The sequence below is a fragment of the Gobio gobio genome, assembly GCF_949357685.1.
Source record: "Gobio gobio genome assembly, chromosome: 8".
Classification (NCBI taxonomy): domain Eukaryota; kingdom Metazoa; phylum Chordata; class Actinopteri; order Cypriniformes; family Gobionidae; genus Gobio; species Gobio gobio.
Window position 1 is genome coordinate 38,836,167 of NC_137114.1, and position 23,497 is coordinate 38,859,663.

General features: G+C 37.8%; 2 protein-coding genes across 2 annotated transcripts in view; both read left to right on the forward strand.

The window, feature by feature from the left end:
• LOC307130915 (zinc finger FYVE domain-containing protein 1) lies at positions 1 to 23,293 on the forward strand. Its single transcript, XM_079824223.1, has 11 exons — positions 1 to 219; positions 7,976 to 8,480; positions 11,422 to 11,639; positions 13,310 to 13,416; positions 14,248 to 14,356; positions 15,749 to 15,846; positions 15,931 to 16,048; positions 16,130 to 16,300; positions 16,434 to 16,623; positions 18,508 to 18,606; positions 21,418 to 23,293. Exons 1-11 carry the CDS (start codon positions 103 to 105, stop codon positions 21,648 to 21,650), a joined length of 1,965 nt encoding a protein of 654 aa, XP_079680349.1. The 5' UTR covers positions 1 to 102; the 3' UTR covers positions 21,651 to 23,293.
• The window catches only part of LOC307130057 (TRPM8 channel-associated factor homolog), a 360,060-nt gene that overhangs the window by 101,549 nt on the left and 235,014 nt on the right, over positions 1 to 23,497 (forward strand). The gene's annotated exons all lie outside the window — the stretch shown is intronic.

Consider the following 23,497-nt stretch of genomic DNA (forward strand, 5'->3'; position numbering starts at 1 on the left):
GCCCTCCAGAGTTGTGCTAATATAACCGAGTAGTCCTGGGACAGTTGAAGTCTAACTAACGTTAGCTCTTCATGGAGTTGGGATGGTTTTAAATCTTTCACGATGTCTGAAATGCTACTGAAAGATATGGATGAGATTAGTCTCGGGCCGGTTAAAATGGACGAGCAGCAGGAAAATGGACGGAGCTTTCTCCTAGTGGACGAAAACGAAAGCTTGCAGGTTTGTTTTTGTTAGCTTCTGTGTTAGCCATCAAGCTATTAGGTAAAAAGCACATGCAGTGTATTTGTTGTTTTTATACACTTTAACAGGTGTTTGTCATTTCAGTAACGCATTATAATACATGTAATATGAATAATACACGGGTAAACTAACCTCAAACAACTGTCAATATTGCTGAATCACATGGAAGAGGTGTCTTTTGTCAACACTCACTGACATGTAATCTTTACTCATCGATTGATATCAGGGGTTTGTGTTGTTCTGGTGTCTTTTCACGTACATTAATATAAATGCAGGGCCATGTGGTACAACAGATATATTTGTCAACAACAGTGTGATTTACTAACATTAAATGATGCTGTATACTGCTGTTATGATATGGTTTTAAACGGTACATTTCTATGAAATTACCATTTGTGCATGTGGATATGGTTCCATGTTTTATGCACACGTATCATACTAATACTATTATATGCTTGATGTACATTGTTAATATCATGTATATGAATATAATAATCAATATATTGTCTATCCTTTAAGAGGTGACAGTGACATATATATATTAGTATAGTATGTAAAATGTAATGTAGTATAGAGACCCAAAATTAAACTTTTTTTTTCTTTTGTTGTTTCAAACCCATATGACTTTCTTTCCTCATGGAACACAAAGGGCAAGATGACTCATTCATCAGACATGAACTTTCCCTTTAAGATAGATAGATCGACAGACAAATATACAGCCACTTTATTTGGCACACCTTGCTAGTACCGGGTTGGACCCTCTTTTGCCTTCAGAACTGCCTTAATTCTTCATGGCATAGATATATTGACATTATAGCAGCACCACACAGTTGCTGCAGATTTGTCGGCTGCACATTAGAGATGTAATGGTATGAAAATGTAAAATCACGATTATAGGGACCAAAATTATCACGATTATCAATGTTATTAAGGTTTCATTAAAATGAGATGAAAATGGTCAAAAAAGAACTGATGCACACACTGAACTTTTCAACAAGTTTTATATTTGATCTAATATCAATAAATAAAATTAGCAGCTCTATGCACTTTTTTTTTTAAGCATAAACATTAAAGGGTAACTAAACCCTAAACCAACTTTTTTTAGTTAATGATCTGTAATACTGGGGCTTTATTAATGCTGTTCATTGATTCGAGTAAATGTTTTGACATATGAGTATAAAGTGTTTTAAATCTATAAAATATGGTGTAAAACCGCCAAAGTGCTGCCCTCTTAAGGTTGAACGGTGGCTATTGCAGTTGAATTTTCCTATTGGACGTTGTGGTACATCGTGACGTAGGATGGTACCTCCAACGGCTCACTATCCGCGCCCCTAGCACGAGCTCACCACGCCCTCAGAAATGTTTCCCCCAATCACATTAGGAGAACGGCTTCACAGTATTAACTGTCATGTTACATGAAGTAGAAACATTATGAATGAAACTCACTTGACACTTGCTTTAACATTGTAATGAAGAAAATACGGTTAAATAATGCAGTTGTCAGTACACGTCAGGCTTTTCTTGCGATATTATTGCCGCCCGTCATGTGTACAGATAATTTTCATACATGAGACGCGCTTTCAAACCCTGAGACGCAAGTGGTTGCCTCGGTAATGAACAACAATACCGTATAGTCTAACTTATTTGAGGAAATCCGTTTATAATAGGCTTTTAGGTCTGAACTTATTGATTCAGTTAATTTGAGTGAAAATACATCGTATGTATATCAGATATCTGATCTATTGTTAGTGGCATTCAGTGTAAGAATTTGACTGTTCATAGATTACGTCAGTTCTCTTGCGCTGCTGCTTCATCGTCGGCATCGGGAGTTAACGCAGTTTGAGCCAGCGGCTCGCATTGATGAGGCTCCGGGTTTGTGTCTACAGACAATCCACCCTCCTCCACTTCAGGTGAAGGTAGGAGAATGACCGCTCTGTTGCAAAGCTGGCGTCACTCCAGTCATTCTCCATCTTTGCGACTCGCGAGTCAGACAGCTGTCAATCAACCCATCACTGCGGGTCTCAGGTGCACACCCTCCGCTCAGCCCCACCCTCGGTTCATCCCCTCTGTCTCCGCTGGGCTCTGCCCACTTTTACAGCATTTTTCAAATATTGCCAGTGGGTGGAGCTCTGAGCAGGGGTTTAGTTACCCTTTAAATTATATGACCGTCGTCGATAGCATACCCACACAGCGCTCATGTCTCTTGTATCACTGTGGACGCGCTCTCTGGTAGGCCTGTCACGATAACAAATTTAGCTGGACAATAAATTGGCCAAGAAATTATTGCGATAAACGATAATATTGTCGTTCTGAGACCATTTTCATCTAAAATAATGATAATGGCATAATAATGCAGGTACACCTTTTCAAAGATCAATACACTTTTATTTCTAAAGACTATTTAACACTGAAAATGGAAAACATTTTAAATATCCACAATAAATGAGCAAAACAACCAAAAACAATAAAAGCAATGGACTCTCAGTCTGTTTACAAAAAACGAACTTGAATAAATACCAAAAACAATAAATAAAATGGATGAAAACTGCAACGGATGATTGTGTTAGGTGCATATTATGGGTGGCACGGTTCACAAAACCCACGGTTCGTTTCCCGGCTTTAGGCTCACGGTTTTCGGTTCTGTACGGTTTTTGTTGTTGTTTTTTCTTTTAATCGTTAACACTCCAGAAATTTACTTCGGCATTTGATATTTAGCTTAATTATCCCCAAATATTAAGGATACAGTATTAATAAAAAATGTATAGCATGTAATCATGCACAAACTGAATTTGACTTGACTTTAAGCACATTATTGGTACTATCTCTGAGGAAAGCTAGGTGAGATTTTGATACAGCTAGAGAGAAGACATTGATGACATGCTTTTCATTTATTTGGCAAAAAAGGAGAATATGTATTGCTATCTCTACAGGAACTTATGTGCCTTTTTAGCACACAAAGTTTGAACTTGAAGCACACAAAGATTAAGCTGAAGAATTATCTTGCATTTATCAAACTGCCAACTTCAGTATAGCTTTAAGCCTCGTTTAAACTCGACGCGTCCGCACGAGCGCGAGGGTGCGCGCGGCAAAAATGCCGTCAATGCGGAGCAGGCAGTAGTGCGCGTCAAATTTTGTAATTTTGCGCGCGGCTCCGCAACCAAAGAAGCACGAGTTCCGGGCAAATCTGGCCGAGCATGACGTCTCATCAGGCCGGCACCCAGTCTGCGCGTCGAGTATAAACACCTCCCCAAATGGAAATTATCGCGGCTGGAAAAATTATCGAGCTCATTTTTTTTTATTGTTTATTGACTATTGTTGATTAATTGATTTATTGACTATCGCGACAGGCCTACTCTCTCGTTTAATTCAAATGCAACTTGATGTCTTGCATCTCAAGTTTTTGATTGTATTGAAAAGTGTACAATGAACTTACATTATCCCTTAACAGTTGTGTTTGAACTTGTTTGTTCTTCTTTGGCTCAAGGACACTTGCTGCAAACTTTTCTTTGCGGAAGCTTCTCGTTAATTACAAGTGAGAAAATATAATATTTCTACTCGAAACAATATTTTTTCCCCAACTTAGTTTTGGTATTGAGGTAAAAGTTACCTAATGGCTAATACCTTACTTGCGTTTGCTATACAAGTGGGTGGTGGTCGCGAAGATATGATGAAGTGTTTCGCCCTTTTTGCAGCGACTTTCGTTTTGCATGTTCTGCAGACAGGGTGACCATCCTCGATTAAGTTTCCCTCAGGACTTTTGAAAAAAGGTAAAATATGACCACACCTCAGATTTGGTCCCTTTAGAAGGCTGAAAAATCTCCCGAGCGCTTTCACTGCCTTCCGCCATTTCTTCTCGTTCAAAAAACAATGCTGCGCCTGCGCCACTCTGATGCTGGCTGGACAGGATTTACAGCGCATTTTCAAAGTCACGATATTCAAACACGGTTTTAATGACAATTAAATTTTAAACGATAATACTAATATTCAGGACATTTTATCGTGAAACCGGTAATCGTTCCATCCCTACTGCACATCCATGATGCAAATCTCCTAGGGCTGGGTATTGACACAAATTGCACAATTCTATTCGATTTCTTTTCACAAGCTTGCTATTCGATTCGATTCAATATCGATTATTTTGGATATTATATATCAGGTACAATAGGCCTGCATGGCAAATTTTCTCAAGGAAAACAAAAACTATGGGAGTCAGTTGAAGCCTAGTGTAATATTGAAGGTAAAAATGAACTAATTTGTATACAAATATTTAAATGACACTCAATTATATTTTTTATGATAATAAAGTTATAATATTAATTACATAATCATATTTCTACTCCAAATCGTTTTTTGAAATATAAACATTTAAACGGTGGCTGTCTTTAAACTTGCCAGATTTATTCATACATGCATTAAATATTGAAGAACATAAAACATAATGTATATGTAATATGGTGCTGCATATATTTAGCAAAATGCTCCTCTCTAGAGTACATTTTTCTAACTGACTAACGTATTTATGGACACTGGATATGGTTTTTCTGAGGTAAATGTGACGTTACGTGACATTGTTACAGCTGATTTATTGACGTCTTTCCATGGTTGAAATACTGATTGTGCGATTCCATGAAATGATACAGATTTCGGTAAGTTGTACTCTATCTTTTAGCACACTTTCAGATGCTCATTCATGTTTATTTCGCGCTGTAACTGGCGCTGTAACTGGTATTAAAGCGGATGAGTTCACATGAGCAAAGCAATCTCATGCCACAGCGCCAAAACGTTATGTTTTTGAATTTCGGAATAAAAAATGGTCGTCATTTGAAATCTGATACTTCGTTTCATATCAATAGTAACAAAGCACAAAGATGACTGCGATTTATTGGATCGGAGGCGCACTACAACGTTCTGTTCATTCATCAACGGAAACCAGGATGACTAATCAATTCTTGGGATTTAAGAAGTGATATCGGTTCGTAAAAATGAGAATTGATTAAAATCGAGAAATCAATATTTTTTACCCAGCCCTAGAATCTCCCATTCCACCACATCCCAAAGGTGCTCTACTGGATTGAGATCTGGTGACTGTGACATTTGAGTGTGCCAAGAAAATATCGGCTATGCCATTACACCAGGGTGGATCCATGCTTTCATGTTGTTTATTCCAAATTCTGACCCCATCTGAATATCATTCTGCTGCTGTAGCCCATCTGCATCAAGGTTCGACGTGTTGTGTGTTCAGAGAATCTCTTCTGCAGACCCCAGTTGTAACAAGTGGGTATTTGACTTACTGTTGCCTTTCTACAGTGGTGGTACAAATACAAGTACAAATACTTTGTTACTTTACTTAAGTAAATTTTTCACGTATCTGTACTTTACTTAAGTTGAATCAATAGTGCATACTTTTGACTTTTACTTAGTTACATTTTGCAGCAAATTATTATATTCTCTACTCTACTACATTTCTACAACGTTCCGTTACATTTTCTGATCAGTTTCAGGGCTCGACATTAACGCTTGTCCTCTTGTCCAGAATAATATATAATGTAATAATTTAATGAACTGACAGTAGTGCTGTTGACGCTCGCGCAGCCTCGTGAGGAGAAATGGAAACAAATGAGCGCCGCTCACGCAGAGAAACTCAGTAAAAATTCAAAATGTGGAGTTTTTATATTTATAACATGTAATACAGTTAAAAACATCAAACGACCAAGAGTGTTGTTCTCCTGAATACCATCACGACTGAAAATGTGACACTGATTTCATATGACACTGACCGTTCCAGGAACAATTAACAAAAAGTCACTTACATTTTAGATGCAATATTGACTGTTTTTCCATTTCAGCAGCGAAAATAGTTCCAAACAAAGATCACAGCAGAACCATCTGGTTGTTAAGTCTGACGTCACACGGCAGCGTTTCCGGGTCCAAACGCTCTCTCATACCACATGAATAACAACAAACGGAGCTAATATACACACACAATGTGGTGTAATAATACAAAAAATATATAATCGTAACCTTTATCTCCATACCAAAATTCCAGATGGCCAGACAGTGATTCATCTTTTATAAATTGTAAAAATATTAATGTCTGTGACGCTGTGAGCACAGAGACTGTTGTGCAGACTGTAAGTATTTAAAATGTTTAAGCTTTTTAAATGTTTGATGTTTAATATGAATAAATAGCGCTCATAAACGGCCGTCGATGGCATTCTCAAGTGAAACAAGTTGAGGCTTCGACCAAGAAACGGCGTTCCTTACGTCACGATTTAACAAGCGGATGACGCAACAGAGCGTTACTGAATGATTCAGCGTTTTGAATGAATCGGTTGAATCAAAGATTCAATGACCTGTTCATAAACGACTGCCTCATTCCTGAATGAATCAGCTGTTTGAACGAATCGACTCAATGACTCACTAATTAAGACCTGCCGCCACCTACTGGCAGTTTAGTTTCATATTTAAACATTATTTCCAACATTTCTTATTTGTATTAAAAAATATATATTTAAAACAATTTCAAAACATTATTTAATGCAGTTGTAGTTTTTCAGTGTAAATTATTTAATTTGATTGGTAACAGCCCTATAGTGTCTTATTCTAATTTAATGTATTAATCAAATTTAAGAATATAAAAGGAAAGCTGAAGCATAGCCTATATTTAATAAGATTAGGGGGGAAATGCCCTTTATAAAAGGTACAAATATCACAAATATTCAGATCTAAAATATGTCAAAGCTGATTGAACACTGGTGAGAATATTGCTTCAGAATAATGATATTTAACTCTGCAGATCACCCTGATAGATAACCAGAATTGTAAGTCAGAATGTAAACTGGGCCACAGATGGTAATCACAATTACATTAACCCAAAACTAACTTAATTAAAATGCCACAGCCCATACATTTATTTTTATTTTTATTATTATTAGAATTTAGACATTAAGAGAATAAATTGTTATGCAAGTACTTTTACTTTTAATACTTAAAGTACATTTAAAATCCGGTACTTTTTACTTAAGTAGGGTTGTCATTATGGTACTTCTACTTTTACTAAAGTTAATGTATCTCTGGGTATTTGTACTTTTACTTAACTACTGAGGTTCAGTACTTCCTCCACCACTGCCTTTCTATCAGCTCGAACCAGTCTGGCCATTCTCCTTTGACCTCTGGCATCCACAAGGCATTTTCACAGAACTGCTGCTCACTGGATATTTTCTTTTTTTCGAACCATTCTCAGTAAACGATGGTTGTGCGTGATCAGCCAGCAGATCAGCCGTTTCTGAAATACTTAGATCAGCCTGTCTGGCACCGACAACCATGCCACGTTCAAAGTCACTTAAATCACCTTTCTTCCCTATTTTGATTTTCAGTTTGAACTTCAGCAGCTGGTCTTGACCATGGCTGAATCCGAAATCGCCCTCTAGTGATTTCGGACAGCCGTACACTCGTTTTTGCGTTGCAACGTGGGATTGAATGAGTGCACTCAATAACGTCCACTTTGGTTTTAGACACCACTATAAATTGCTGTTCCTATAAATAATGCCCTATATTTCGGATTCATCCCTAGTCTACATGCCTTAATGCATTGAGTAGATGTCATGTGATTGGCTAATTAGATATTTGCATTAACCAGCAGCTGAACAACAGGTGTACCTAATTAAGTGATCAGTGAGGATGGATGGATGGATGCTCTAAACTTGATGTCTCTCATATTCTTTCTTTCTCCCAGGTAAAGAACGAAGGCCATTTTTTGCAGAAGTTGGGCTGCAGTGCTGCTCAAGGAGTCAAAGTGCTTTCCATATTCGGCAACACGGGCGACGGCAAGTCCCACACTCTTAATCATGTGCTTTTTGATGGCGAGGAAGTATTTGCCACATCTCCTTCTCCATCCTCATGCACGGTGGGTGTATGGGCGGCTTACGATCCGCGCCTGAGCTTGATCGTGCTGGATACAGAGGGCCTGCTTGGTGCCGCCAGTCAGCAGAACCGCCGGATGCGTCTGCTGCTGAAGGTCCTGGCCGTGTCAGACATGGTCATTTACCGCACGCGGGCTGAGAGGCTGCATAACGACATGTTTCAGTTCCTCGGCAGCGCATCGGCCGCTTACCTGAAGCACTTTACACCTGAGCTCCGCGCTCTGTCTAACCGCTGCGGGCTGGACGTGCCTCTATCCAGCCTGGGACCTGCCGTTATAGTTTTCCAGGAGACTTCTCGCACTCAGCTGCTAGGCCAGGGTAAGTCAGAGCAAGCAGACTTACACATTTACAAGACCTGAAGTGTTTATCAATATGAATTGAATACAGCATTTTTCTGATACATGTGGTTGCCAAAGGCTGTTGTACGACTAGCCTAGGGCAAAGGGATTGTTGCTTCAACTTGTGTCTGCACACCCTCATGGGGCCTAAACACATAGCCAGGGGGGTCTTTGAAAAAGTCCTGAATTTAAGGCTGGTGGAGAATCCCACTGGAAAAACACAAGTTGTCAGTCAAACCGAATTGTTTCATCGTTCCCACTTTTATTTCTCTCTGCTTAGTGATGAGAATTTCAATTTTTTTGTCTCTGTAGTCAAATTATAAATCTTTAGAGAGATTTTAGCCAGTAATACACTAGGCCAATAACAAAGTCGCACATTTTTATCTATTGTTTTAATCAAAATTACACTTAAAATGCAATGCATACAGACGAAGACTTAAATGCACAATGAGAATGTTTTTAATTAGTGAATTAAAATTCATTTTGAACTTTCCTGATATCATAATGAAGAAGAAAAAAAGCCTAATTAAAATAATTATTTTATTATTTCTTAGTAAAAAAATTCACTGTTTATTAATATTTTTTTTAAATAACGTTGAAATGAAGCCATGTGGGGAAATCAACATAACAGGGAAAAAAACCTGCAGACTTTCATTATCGTGTGAAGTTAAAAATGATAATAATAAACATTAATTAATTCATTTATATACTTAATTTAACCTCTTAAACTCTGCAGACCCTGTACAGGAATGACATCAAGTATATACTTTCTTCAATTGTAAATGTCTGTGGAGGAGCTCTGACCTTGTATGTGGTACCATTTGAGTCTCTACTTTCTGGATATGAATGACTTTGGCATTTGTTTTACACAAAGTAACTTATTTACGCTAAATTACTCTGGGACCATTTCCGCCAGGATTTGGCCTACCCAAATTGAAAAGCTTCCCATACCCACATACAGTGGTTTAAATACAAAATGTTGGTGTCATTTTACAGGAAACCCTTTGAAGTTACATAAACCACTGCTAAAAGTGATTAACATGCAAGTATATGTTGTCTGAGCTGTAATAACCCCCCCAAAAAAGAGGTGATTTTTGATTATTATTTTTTTGGTTATAAATTCATTTTTGAAAGTGTGTAACTCAGGCCCTGTGTGCTCTAGCACCCTGCAGACAGTTTGGGCTGTTTCCACTAGAGTTCAGAAAATACTGGAAAAAATGTTTTTGTCTGGATCATGAATGCAATATTTACGAAAATGAATCTGAATGGAGGAATATGACCTTTTTTATGTAATTTCCGCTGAAATCCAACCAAATTTGTGTATTTAGACCACTGTATGTGGGTATGGGAAGCTTTTCAATTTGGGTAGGCCAAATCCAGGCGGAAATCCCCAAAAATGGTCCCAGAGCTTAAGTATATTTTAAACTTGAACAAATAATATGTGCATATGTATTCAAAGTGTAAGGAAAATGTTTTTACTTGCCGTTAGACCAAATGATATTTTTAAATGTAGTAATTACATTTAAACTTTTCTTGAATATGGTATAAATGTTTTTAAAATGAAACCAAGATGAATACAAAGAGATAAAGATATAAAATAAAATATAATATTTCATCTTCAGGTGCCTTATTGCTTCAATAAAAGATTACTGCATAATAAAAAAATATATATTAGGTCACATTTTCGAGGGACACATTTGTCCAAAAGAAAATCAAAACTGGAGCATTAGAATGGGGAAGGAAGGTGATTTTAAGTGACTTAAAGGGTTAGTTCACCCAAAAATGAAAATTCTGTCATTAATTACTCACCCTCGTGTCGTTGGACACCCGTAAGAAGTTCATATTCGGAACACAAATGAAGATATTTTCGTTGAAAGCTGATGGCTGAGAAAGGCTTCAGATAGGCCTCCATTGGGATTCAGTACATTGACACTTCCAAGATCCATGAAAGGCACTTAAAACGTCGTTACAAAGTCTATCTCACCACAGTGGCTCTACAATAAGTTTACGATGCGACGACAATAGTTTTTGTGCGCAAAAAAAAATCAAAATAACACCTTTAACCAACTTGTTCTCGACTTCCGTGTGTGCCTCCACGACGCATGCGCGAGAATATGACGCAGATCCGGCGTTCGGACATATGACCCAGAAGCGATTTGTTTACGAGCAGAGGAAGACGCGCGTGTCTAAGCTGTTGGATTCTACATTGATCGTGCTTTAGGTCTCGGCGTAGTTCTCAAAATGGGGCTTAAGTGTGTATTTCATGGATTCCCGAACGCCGGCGCTACCGTCATATTCTCGCGCATGCGTCGTGGAGGCACACACGGAAGTCGAGAACAAGTTGGTTAAAGGTGTTATTTTGATTTTTTTTTGCGCACAAAAACTATTGTCGTCGCATCGCCACTGTGGTGAGATAGACTTTGTAGCGACGTTTTTAGTGCCTTTCATGGATCTTGGAAGTGTCAATGAACTGAATGCCAATGGAGGCCTGTCTGAAGCCTTTCTCAGCCATCAGCTTTCAACTAAAATATCTTCATTTGTGTTCCGAATATGAACGGTCTTACGGGTGTCCAACGACATGAGGGTGAGTAATTAATGACAGAATTTTAATTTTTGGGTGAACTAACCCTTTAATGGTTAACTTTACTAGTCTAATTAACAGACTGCAGGTAAATCCCAAGGCAGGGTGGCTCAGGTGTGGACTGTTACAAAGATCACAATACTGCTCAATTACAGTTGTGCCCTTGGGTAAACATGTTTTCAACATGCATGGTTCATGAAAAATATTGTATAAAATGCATTTTTAAAAAGCTGTAAATGCCTGTAAAAACTGTTAATTTTTTTATTTTGAAACTATTGAATTATTGTCATCCGATGAAATGTGTCAGGCTAGAGAAATATGGGTTTGTTTTCTTTTCCAGATGTCTCTGTCCTGGGGCAAGCAGACACACTGCTGCAAAAACGCTTCCATGACTTGGGCCAGAGCACAGATGCCTTCAGCTCTGTTCAGTACGTGGGCACCCAAACCATCACTCCCCCCACAGACTACTCACAGTTACTGCAGATAGTCAATCACCAAGTGAACAACACATCCCAGCGAGCCCCGCGCCAGCCCGCTATTGTGTTCAGTGCATTGCAGGTAGCTTTTCACGGCTTTCTTTGTGTATGTGTGTGGCCCCAAAAAAGAATTTAGACACTTAAAGAGAATGGGATAATTGCCTAAAAATTTAAATTCTGTCATCATAAACTCACCCATCATTCTTCAAAATACCTTCTTTTGTGTTCAACAGAACATGCAGGTCATACAGGTTTGAAACAACTTAAGGGTGAATAAATGAACAGAATTTTCATTTTTGGGTGAACTATCCCTTTAAGCTTTGATATTTAGTTTGATATATTTTGTATCTAATGCAATTCAATTCATGCATTTAAAGGAATAGTTCACCCAAAAATGAAAATGTCACCATTGTTTATTCACACTCATGTCATGTCAGCTCTATGACTTTATTTCTTCAATGGAACACAAAAGGAGAAGTTTAGCAGAATGTTTACGATGCTCTTTTCCATACAATGAAAGTGAAGGGTGGCCAAGTTCCAAAAATGCACCATAAAATTGGGTCTGTTTGACTGTCCCTTTAAATATACATACACTCATGTTCAAATAGTTTGGGGTCAGTACAAATTAAATTTTTTTTGTTGAAAGAAATGAATGTTTATTCAGCAATGATGCGTCAAATTGATCAAAAGTGACAGAAAAGACATTTATAATGTTACAAGATGACAAGATCTATTTTTAAATAAATGCTGTTCTTTTGAACTTTCCATTCATCAAAGAATCCTGAGGAAATGTACTAGGGTTTCCACAAAAATATTAAGTAGATTTTTTTTTTAGCATTGATGATCAGAAATGTTTCTTGAGCATATTAGAATGATTTATGAAGGATCATGTGAATTAAGACTGGAGTAATGATGCTGAAAATTCTGCTTTGCATCACAAAAATGTATTACAATGAGTGCTGTCAGATCGATTAATCGCATCCAAAATAAAAGTTAATGTGTGTGTGCTGTGTATAATATCATAAATATAATGTATATATAAATACACACACATGCATGTATATATTTAAGATTTTTTTCTTTATATATAAAATATTCATATTTATATATAATATAAATATATATATACAGTATATACATGCAAATATTTCTTAAATATATAGGCCTACATAAATGAATGTATTTATATACATAATAATTATACACTGTACACACACATATGTAAACACAAACTTTTTATTTTGGACGCGATCAATCGCGATAAATCGGTTTGACAGCACTCATTACAATGGAAAATACACTGAACAAAATTATAAACGCAACACTTTTGAATTTGCTCACATTTTTCATGAGATAAACTCAAAGATCTAAGACTTTTTCTATGTACACAAAAAGGCCTATTTCTGTCAAATATTGTTCACTAATCTGTCTAAATCTGTGTTAGTGAGCACTTCTCCTAATCCATCCACCTCACAGGTGTGGCATATCAAGATTCTGATTAGACAGCATGATTATTGCACAGGTGTGCCTTAGGCTGGCCACAATAAAAGGGAGAATAAAAGACTTCTTTCAAAAGCATCTTGACGACCCCAAACTTTTGAGTGGTAGTGTACTTACATTAAGTGTGGCGTAAGTGTCCTAAAGTACTTTTTGGGGTCAGCGTATGCATGTACTGTATGTGTTCACCTTTGTCCACTGAGCATGTTTCTGAAACTGCGCTTCACTGGACCTCACTGCTCTGCTCTCTCTCAGGCCCTAAGCGACAGATTCTGTGGCGAGATCTCAGATGACAAAATCAGCATATGCTCCTTCTTTCCTGATGAATATTTCACTTGCCCATCAGTCTGTCTCAGCTGCAAGTAAGTCCACACAGGCTTAATGCTCTGAGCGATAGATTGAATGGATGTTTTTATTTTATTTTTGCAAGCTGTTTAAAGGGATAGTTCACCCAAAAATGAAAATTCTGTCATTTACTCACCTTAAATGTCTTCCAAACCTGTATGAATACAAAATAAGATATTTTGAAGAATGTTGGTCAGCAAACAATGCTAATACTAAAAACATGCTATGGAAGTCAATGAAGGCCCATCTTTTCACTTATCTGACATTTCACATCACATCTGTTGTGTTCAGCAGAAGAAATCAATTTCATACAGGTTTGGAACAACTTGAGGGGGAGTAAATGACTGAAATTAGTTTATCCCTTTAATGCACACACAGATGCTATGTGTTCGATGCATTGTAAATCAAGTAAATTTCTGCATTGTCACACACCAGACTCTAATTTCAATGCATCAACAATGAGTCACTCCGTAATTTGATGATCCACATCGGATCTCTATTCAGCATGCAAAATGAATGTATGGAAATGATTCACACAGAAAACACAAATAGTTGTCAATGCACTTCAATGTAATTAGATCTTGCATCGTGTGTGTGTGTGTGTGTGTGTGTGTGTGTGTGTGTGTGTGTGTGTGTGTGTGTGTGTGTGTGTGTGTGTGTGTGTGTGTGTGTGTGTGTGTGTGTGTGTGTGTGTGTGTGTGTGTGTGTGTGTGTGTGTGTGTGTGTGTGTGTGTGTGTGTGTGTGTGTGTGTGTGTGTGTGTGTGTGTGTGTGTGTGTGTGTGTGTGTGTGTTCAAGACCACTTAAGAGAAAATCATATCTAACCTCTCCAAAATCCCACGGCTTTAGCGTTCGGTGTAAAAACGGCATGAACCACCAGAAAGACGCGGTCCCACACATGGCTGATGGATTGTGTCAGTATGCCCACCAATACAACAATAAAGTGCTCATCTGTAAGGTAACCTAAAGATTAAAATCGCTGATGTTTTGTTGTTGTTTTTTAATTGTTTTGTTTCATATTTAAATTTTTTTTTTTTTTGGGGGGGGGGGTGCTTTATTTTTGTTTATTATTCAGATTTGTTTGTAGTTTTTTTTTTTTAAGAATTTAATAGTTTTTCTTGTTGTACAGTTGATATTTTATTTATTAATATAAAAAAATTCTCCATTTGCACTACTTTATTTAGCTTTTTTTGCACCACACAGCCACACCACACAAACACTTTGTCAATGCAAACTTATTTTTGATTTTTGTTTTTCATATAATAACTAATATCACACTAAATTTAATTGAAATTAAATTTAAATCTGCTTGACTGTGCGGAGTTTCGAATGATGTAGTTTCTCAACCCTCTAAGCACACCTTGGCAATAGAATCGGCATTGGCTAGTACATTTTTTTTGTTTACTCTCCAGACTGATATATATATATATATATATATATATATATATATATTATATATTATATAAAGCACATTGTCAGCGTTCACACACACTAATTTGCTGAAATCAAAACCGAGACCATAATAGATGAGCGCCAGCCAATGAGATCCCGCCTGCTATCTTCTGCTTGTTCTTAAAAGCTTAATAATTCCAAATGATAATTTTGACAGGAACATGCAATAAAGTATATTGTTTATATGTAGCGCGTCGATTCTGCATGGCATGTAAGACTGACTCTCTCTATCTCTCTCTCTCTCTGCGTGTGTGTGTGAGAAACACAGCTAGCGCTTACATTGCTGATAGCGCTAGTTGTGTTTCTCTAACACACACGCAGAGAAGGAGACACTAGAGTTTACGGTACGTCAAATGCTGGTACGCTTGCTTCCATCGAGCCGAATTGAAACGGAGCGCGAAACTCTCAAGCGCTCAGTCAGAGTGTTCAGCAAGTGAAAACATATCTTTGCTACACTTATACTTAGCCTCTAACACTGGAGAGTAAAATCTAAGAATTTATTAGCCAATGGCTAATGATAGATATTTATATTTACTTGCATATGCTAGTGATTTACTCGCATTGTAGAGGGTTGTTTCTGTATGATTCACAAAATTATTTTTGCCGTTACATGGAAAAAATGCAAGCGATAACGTCAGCGCCTCTGGAGACCCTTAAGGGGTTAAGACTAGTCCATAGATTTAAGTGGATTTGCCACTTATTTAATTGAGGCTTCAGGAAAAAAAACTGTCCAATATGGATTAGAATTCTCATTTTGAAACAAAAAGATTAGATTAGATTAGATTAGATTAGATTCAACTTTATTGTCATTACACAAGTACAAGTACAAGGCAATGTACTTGTATTGTAGATGCAATGTAGATGATGAGAGAACCATGATAAACCCTTTCTGTTACAGAGGTGCTATGAGAGCGGAAGGGAAGTGATTGTCGTACCCAAAACATCTGCCTCTACAGACAACCAATGGCTTGGTCTGGCCAAGTATGCATGGTCAGGGTGAGTGAGATGTTCTTTTTCTACTGACACTAACCTCCGAAGCTGGTCCTCGTCCATGCTCTGAACCCTGGTCTCGTTCTACAGCTATGTTTTAGAGTGTGCCAGCTGTGGCATCATCTACCGGAGTAGACAGTTCTGGATGGGCAACCAGGATCCAGAAAGCGGTGTGGTGCGGCCAGAGGTCAAGCATGTCTGGCACGGGGTGAGTCTTTACTCTGCGTTCCCAATCATGTGCTGACTCCATTGATGCTCACAGCGGTTAATGTTGTTTTTACGCTTGTAGACCGATGCCTTCCAAACAGACCATCAGAACGCTGCTCAGCGGGTTTTGGATGGAATGACTTCCATAATTCAGTCAGTGTCAGAATATAGCTCAGGCCCAACCAAAGCTGTCACTGCCTGGCTCACAGACCAGGTGGCTCCGCCCTACTGGAAACCCAACAATGAAATCATTGTAAGTTGATATGCTCTGTAGGAATACATGAAACAGAATATCAAAATACACTTACAGCATGTGAAAGAAAATAACAAACACATCAATTGTTTTATCATGTAAAACCAAATAACCATCATGTTTGTCTGTTCAGGAATGCCATGGTTGTAAGAGAGCGTTTGAGGAGGCGGAGAGGAAACACCACTGTCGGGCGTGTGGGGAGGGTTTCTGTCAGGCCTGCTCCACTCACAGCATGCCAGTTCCTGGGAGAGGCTGGGGCGGCACCGCTGTACGAGTGTGTGATGCCTGTTTCCGGCAGGGAGGACCCCAGCACACTGGACAGGGTGAGGGCCTTGTTCTCTTTTAAAAGCACACTTTAAATGTGCTAAAAGTTAAAAAGTTGACTCTAAAGTTTGAGGTCAGTAAGGTTTTTTTAAATATAATTTTTTGAAACAAGTCTCTTATGCTGCGTTCACACCAAACGCGAATAGAGCGTCTGGCGCGAGTGATTTCAATGTTAAGTCAATGGAAAGGCAAATGGAAATGACGCGCGTCCGGAGGTCCCGAATGGTGCGAATTGGACGCGAATTGAGCGTCTTGCGCGTTACACGCGAATGGTGCTTTTGTGCATTCACGCGTTTGAAGCGAATTCGCGTCTGACGCCCCAGTTGAAAATTTTGAACTTTGGCGTCAATTCGCGCCGCGTTAACCAATCAGGAGCCTGCTTGCTGCTGTCACGTGGTAAAGTGACGTGTATGAGAAACCCTGCATAAATTAAAAATAGTACTATTGTGTCACAAAATGTAGTTTTAAGACTTTTTCAGGTGGGAATGTAGTTGTTTAAAGCTCAAATCTGTGGTTTATTTATAAAGAGAGCGCCTATTTAAAAAAATGATCTTGTGTTTTTGGAGTTGTGAGATCCAGGCGATCACCGGGCAATCACTGCTCATAACCCCGGCGAAGGCAGCCTTTCCTCGGCCAGTCCTTCTGGCGTCTGCCGCTGGCTCTGATGTCCTGTAGTGGTTCGTTTTGTTTAGATCCAACGGCCGAGCTTTGCTCTCATGAATCTATAATTTGTTGTCTGCCAAATCGTTTTGACTGAGGGCAAAGAGAAGTTTCATAACTTTATATTTTAAGGATATTTAAATATACATGTAGTGAAGATAATGTACAGTTGCCTGGACCACATTTGTGTGGCTATTAATGCTTAATATATATGTTTAATGAAAATGAAAAGAGGCAGAGTGGTGTTTTATGACATATTTCTCCTGGAGTGCCTTGAACGCGCGTCAATTTCGCTTCAAACGATCGTCCAATTCTCTGCGGACGCGCGAATGCATTCAAAATGTTTGCGCGTGAAACTAGACGCGGTAGACGCGATTTTGACGATCAATTTGCGTTTGGTGTGAACGCAGCATTATGCTCACAAAGGTTGCATTTATTTAATCAAAAATGCTTTTAAGATAGTAATATTGTGAAATATATTATACATTTATAAATATATAATTTTTTATAAAATTTTAAATCAAATTGAATCTATTTTAAAATGTAATTTATTCCTGTGATGTCAAAGCTGAATTTTCAGCATCATGATCCTTCAGAAATGATTCTAATATGCTAATTTGCTGCTCAAGAAAAGCTTTTTTTTTATTAGTATTATTAATTTCAATTTCAAGTTGTGCTGCTTAATATTTTTGTGAAAACCGTGATTTTTTTCAGGATTCTTTGATGAATAGAAAGTTCATAAGAACAGCATTTATTTGAAATAGAAATCTTTTGTAAACAACATTACAAATGTCTTTACTGTCACTTTTGATCAATTTAATGTGACCTTGCTGAATAAAAGTATTGATTTCTTACCCTAAACTTTTGAACAGTTTGGTATTCATCCATTTATCCAAGACTTTAGTAATGTCAGTGGCCTAAAAATAGCTGTATTATTCGACACACTTTAAATATGGGACTTGGTCCTTTTATTTATTATAAAATATGCCATTGTTTGAGTTTTTGTTTGTATTTTCTCATCTTGACCGATTCTGTGTGCTTGTTTTCTGTAATGCAAAGTGTGCAGAGAATATTTTGCCTTGTCAAAAGAATATTGAATATTCTCCGAGGGTTATTGAGTTCCGTTGACTGAGTGTTGCATTTTCCAAAACAGTTTTTAATGGCCTCAGTGTTGGATGTTGACTGCTTTGCTGAGCTGAGACAATACATTCTCTCCTTTGCAGTGGCCAGTATGGAACCCAGGACACTAGTTGCCCGCAGAGTGACGGAAGTAGCTCAGTCCACTCTCGATATGGTCTCCACCGCAGTGGACTACCCTCTCTGTGAGTGTTACCAGTACACGTGTCTGAAATTACACAAGAGAAAGTTTGATTTTGTTTTAACGATGTGCTATCTGACATTATCGAGTCCCTCACTTTACAAAAACACACCTAGAGAGTGGAGTGCACGCATACACTATGTGACGTAGTCTTAGTAGGTTAGACAAGTGCACTTGACTGTTTTGCATCTCTGAGCAACACACGCCAGTGTTTCATTACTGAATGAACAAATTGTTTGCATGAACGATTCAATGATTCACTCATTTACATTTATTATTGAGAGTCAAATGCTTCATGAATCAGCTGTTTGAATGAATCGGTTAAAACTCAATGGCTGAATCCGAAATCGCCCCCTATTCCCTCAAATAGGGCATTATTTGAGGGGACAGCCAGTTGTAGTGCTGTCTGAAACCATAGTGGACGTTATCGGTGCACTCATTTTATCCACATTGCACCGCAATATCGAGTGTACAACTCATGTACACACAACGGCTGTCCGAATTCGCTCACTTGTTTTCATTCACTCCTTCAACTGAACTGTATTAGTGGACTAATGTAGGGAATCAGCCATAGGTTCACTTATTAACAGTAACTTGCTGCCACCTACTGGCGGTTTTAATTTCACATTTAAAGTATCTCTTTCAAATATCAATATTCAACGTTTGATGTTTAAAACATCATAACATTATTTATGCATTTGTAACTGCTGGTTAAATGCATTTATATTACCTCTGAGCGGCAATAAACAGAAGGCATCTAAATGCCACTTCAGATGCAGATTCTGTGTTTCCTCTGCATTGCAAAGATGAATTTTGTTGATAATGATTTCATTTGATTATTGTGTCTTATTATTCTAATTGAAATTGATAAAATGTAAGAATTTGACAAAAGATGATGCAAACATTTAATTAGGTAAAAATAAAAAATGCTATAAAAAGTAAAAATCAATTTTAAACTTTTTGGAAAAGGACATTTCTGTCACTGCTGCGAACTGACCACCACACAGAATATGAAAAATATCACAAACTTTAGGAGTCAGCTGTCCATGGCAGTCCTAAACCTGCCAAGGTACCAGCACAATAAACACATTCAGCTAAATATTGTCGAATTATCGTAGGGCTGGGCGATATGGCTGAAAACTGTATCACGGTATAAGGGTTTCATATCGGTCGATATCGATAATTATTGATGTGTTTTATGACCTATTTAAAAAAAGGACCAGGAGAAAAATATTTTACATTTAAACATTTTTATTTTAAACTTAACCTTCTTCTGATTATAATCCCCTCAGTTATAAAGGCAGAAATGTCAACACAACCATGGAAAACACTCAAATAATTAAAATATAAACAAGTCTAAAATTTCAAATTTCAATGATCTCTTAACATTAAGGTGCAGTGCCTTCATTATTTCTTTGAAACGGTTACCGTTTAGATGCTTTGTCATAAGGCACTGATGCAGAGTAACATTACCTCTCCATCTAGTTTCAATGGCTGAATCCGAAATCGCCCGCTATACCCTACATAAGGCACTATTTGGGGGGACACCATTTGTAGTGGTGTCCGAAACCATAGTGGACGTTATTGAGTGCACTCATTCTATCCCACTTTGCACCGCGATAACGAGTGTACAGCATTCACTCCTTTAAGTGAACTGTATCAGTGGACTAACATAGGGAATAGTGATTGAGGGTTAAGGGGCCGATTTCAGATTCAACCGAAGTCAAGAATAGCGCAACGGCGAGCGCGTCGAGTATAAACATGTCCCCAAACGAACGAGGCGCGCGCTGCGGAGCCAGACGAAGTATAACAAGGCTGGTAAAACAAGTTTGTGGTATTACCAGTCTTGGTGGGGACGACAGTCTTGCAGACGACATTGGTCTGACCACAGTCAGACTTATACAATCCAAAAAACTGCCATACTGGTGAGCTGAGCTGACCTGACTTGTTTTCCTGTTTTATTAACAATTTCCACGCTCGCTGCGGCACTCATTTTCCACTTATCACTCCACGCCGGTGTCCTGACATTTCATCCTACCCGTCAGATTGTCCTACCAAGGCTTACTGCGCATGCCCACATCAATATTTTTTATATTTACATTTTAAGGGTAGGTTTAGGGTAGGGATAGGGGTAGGAATGGATATTAATGTATATTAATAAAGCAAATCCCATTAATATGATTCTGGTAGCACAATCTGATAGGTAGCATTTTACATCCATATTTAATATTTATTTATTTAAAATATTTACATAGTTTTAAGGGTAGGTTCAGGGTAGGAGTAGGTATGGATATTAATAAAGCCTCAAATCAGATGAATATGATGCTGGTAGCACAATCTGATAGGCAGGATTTTTTGCTGTCGAATCGTGCTACCTACTGTTTTAATGGGCGGTAGCAAAATCTGACAAGGTAGGACAAATCGACAGAACACCGGTTCTGTTTACTGAAGAATGAATGTAACACGAGACAACGATATGGCGCTACCGTTTGATACAGCTACATGATTGGCTGTCAGCCTGTCACTCCCTATGTTGCTTGGTTACCAAAGAGTGAGTGCCTTTGTTCATGCAACCAAACTTGCTTCGCAACCTCTGACGAAGAAAAAAAATGATAGAACGTTTTATTGAACGCATTTTTTATTGTTATCGATTACGTGTCTATTGCGATACATATCGTTATTGTTTTATCGCCCAGCCCTAAATTATCGTAATCAATAAAATCCTAGCAAATATCAAGATGTAATTTTTTAGCACTATCGCACACCCCTAAGTGACAAATGACACATTTTTGCACATCTTGTTCTTTTAATACAGGTTTCGTAAAGGGAGTTGCTAGACCAGACTATTGGATCCCGGACCATGAGATCACCCAGTGCCACTGCTGTGCCAAACCCTTCATCCCCAGCATGTCCAAGCACCACTGCAGGGCGTGCGGGCAGGGAGTGTGCGGGAACTGCTCCAATAAGACCAGGCCGGTGCCCTCTCGTGGCTGGGACCACCCAGTGCGAGTGTGTGACCACTGCGCTGACCGCAAGGATTCCCTGTGACCTTGCATTGCCTCAGTAGTGCCGCTCTAATACAGCTCTCTTGGTGCTCAGAACCAGGTGGTAGGCAGTTTTCAAGCCTTCATGGATGGGGGAAATATGAAACTCACTGCAGTTGCATAGACAACCACTCAGGCTCTATAAAGCATTAGCTGCAGAATTAGAGAGTGATGATATCTGGGTTCAATTTAATCTTAAAATAAATGGTTGAATAATGAAAATAATTTGTAAAAATATCAAGGTTCATTATATGACAATAAAGCTTATTTTATCCACAAATTCTCATTACTGTAAATGCAAAGAAATTCAGTTCTCTATACCGAAATACAGTAGTGGAAATCATCCTGGCCAAGTATATATTAGATATTTTAAATTGTGTATATATATATATTTGTCCAGGATTAATTTTACTACTGTATTTCAGTATAGAGAACTGATTTTGTATTACAGTAATGAGATATGTTTATTACTTTCATGACCATCAAGCACATTTCTTTTATATAAAGAAGAAATGTGCTTGATGGTCATGAAAATGCTAAATATATATTTTACAATGCAAAAAAATGGTGGTCATAAAATAGTTAATTATCTTAAAATTATGTTTTGTTTTTTGACTGTGGGGTGAATAAACAACCCTAAAATTTCTACACATTATTTGCTGCAGAAATGAAAAGGATTATAAAATAAGAATTTTAATGGATTTTTGATAGATTCTAGCTGTTGACTATAGTGCTGGCACTGAAAATGAAACGCCTTCTAAAAGTGCATTTCTGTAAATAATTTGTTAAACATCTCAACATTTCTATCCCAAAGATAAGATAACCGAGCAAGAGCAGTAAATCTTAACATCCAATGCTTAGCAAATGATCATTTGAGATGCGTAGGAGATGTTTCACATTAATAAAGAAGCGTTTGAATATGAGATAGCAGCCTTTTATTAGTAGAGTTTTATTATTTCCTACTTTATACCAGGAAAAGAGTTAAAAAGTTAAGCCTAGAATTCACATTCCAGTTAAGACAGTGCAGTTTATCATGTGATGAATCCTGTGAGCTCATATCTCTTGTATTTTTTTATCAATATAGTTCTTTACTATTCGTTTTTCTGACATAACTGCACTTTATCTAATTTTTACTATCAAATGAGTTTAGTTGAGAGCCATATAATCTTAATACATAAGATACAAACTGTACATATATAATGAAAGTGGAATTATGCAGAAGCATTTGCAGTGCCTGATGGATTTCAACAACTAAATTGCATATAAACAGTAGTAGCATGTATAAGGATGGGCTGTGTATGACATTCAATGCAGACTTACACTAAACTGAATGCTGATGACTGAACGTTGAGTGGCACAGCAGGATTACTCTGACTTCCTAACATGTGTACAGCTCATAAAATGGCTTATATAAGGCACTTTATTATTCATATTTGAGTTGAGAGAATCCGTTTTTTTTTAACTGTTCTGCTTCTACTCGTTATTTTTTATCTGGAATAGAACATTGTAGTCTTCTATGAAGGGGTTTAACCAACGCAATGGTTTTAATTGCATATAACTCCACCTGCATTTGACAATCCTGCAATCTTTGTTTTGATTGGCCGGTACTGTTTTTCAGGCTTCTGCTCGGAACAATAAAGCGATTTGAAAACAGCCTGGCCTCTTGATTCCCAAGGTAACAGACATCTATGGAAAATAATAAGCTATAGCTCTTGTAAGCGCACAAACGCGAGGTCATCTGGAGGTAGAGGTCTAGATTTCCTGCTCATGGGCCTTAAATAGATGAAACAGACTCAAAATCTGATTTAAATCATGGAGGTTGTACTCACATTTCCTCCATTTATAACATTA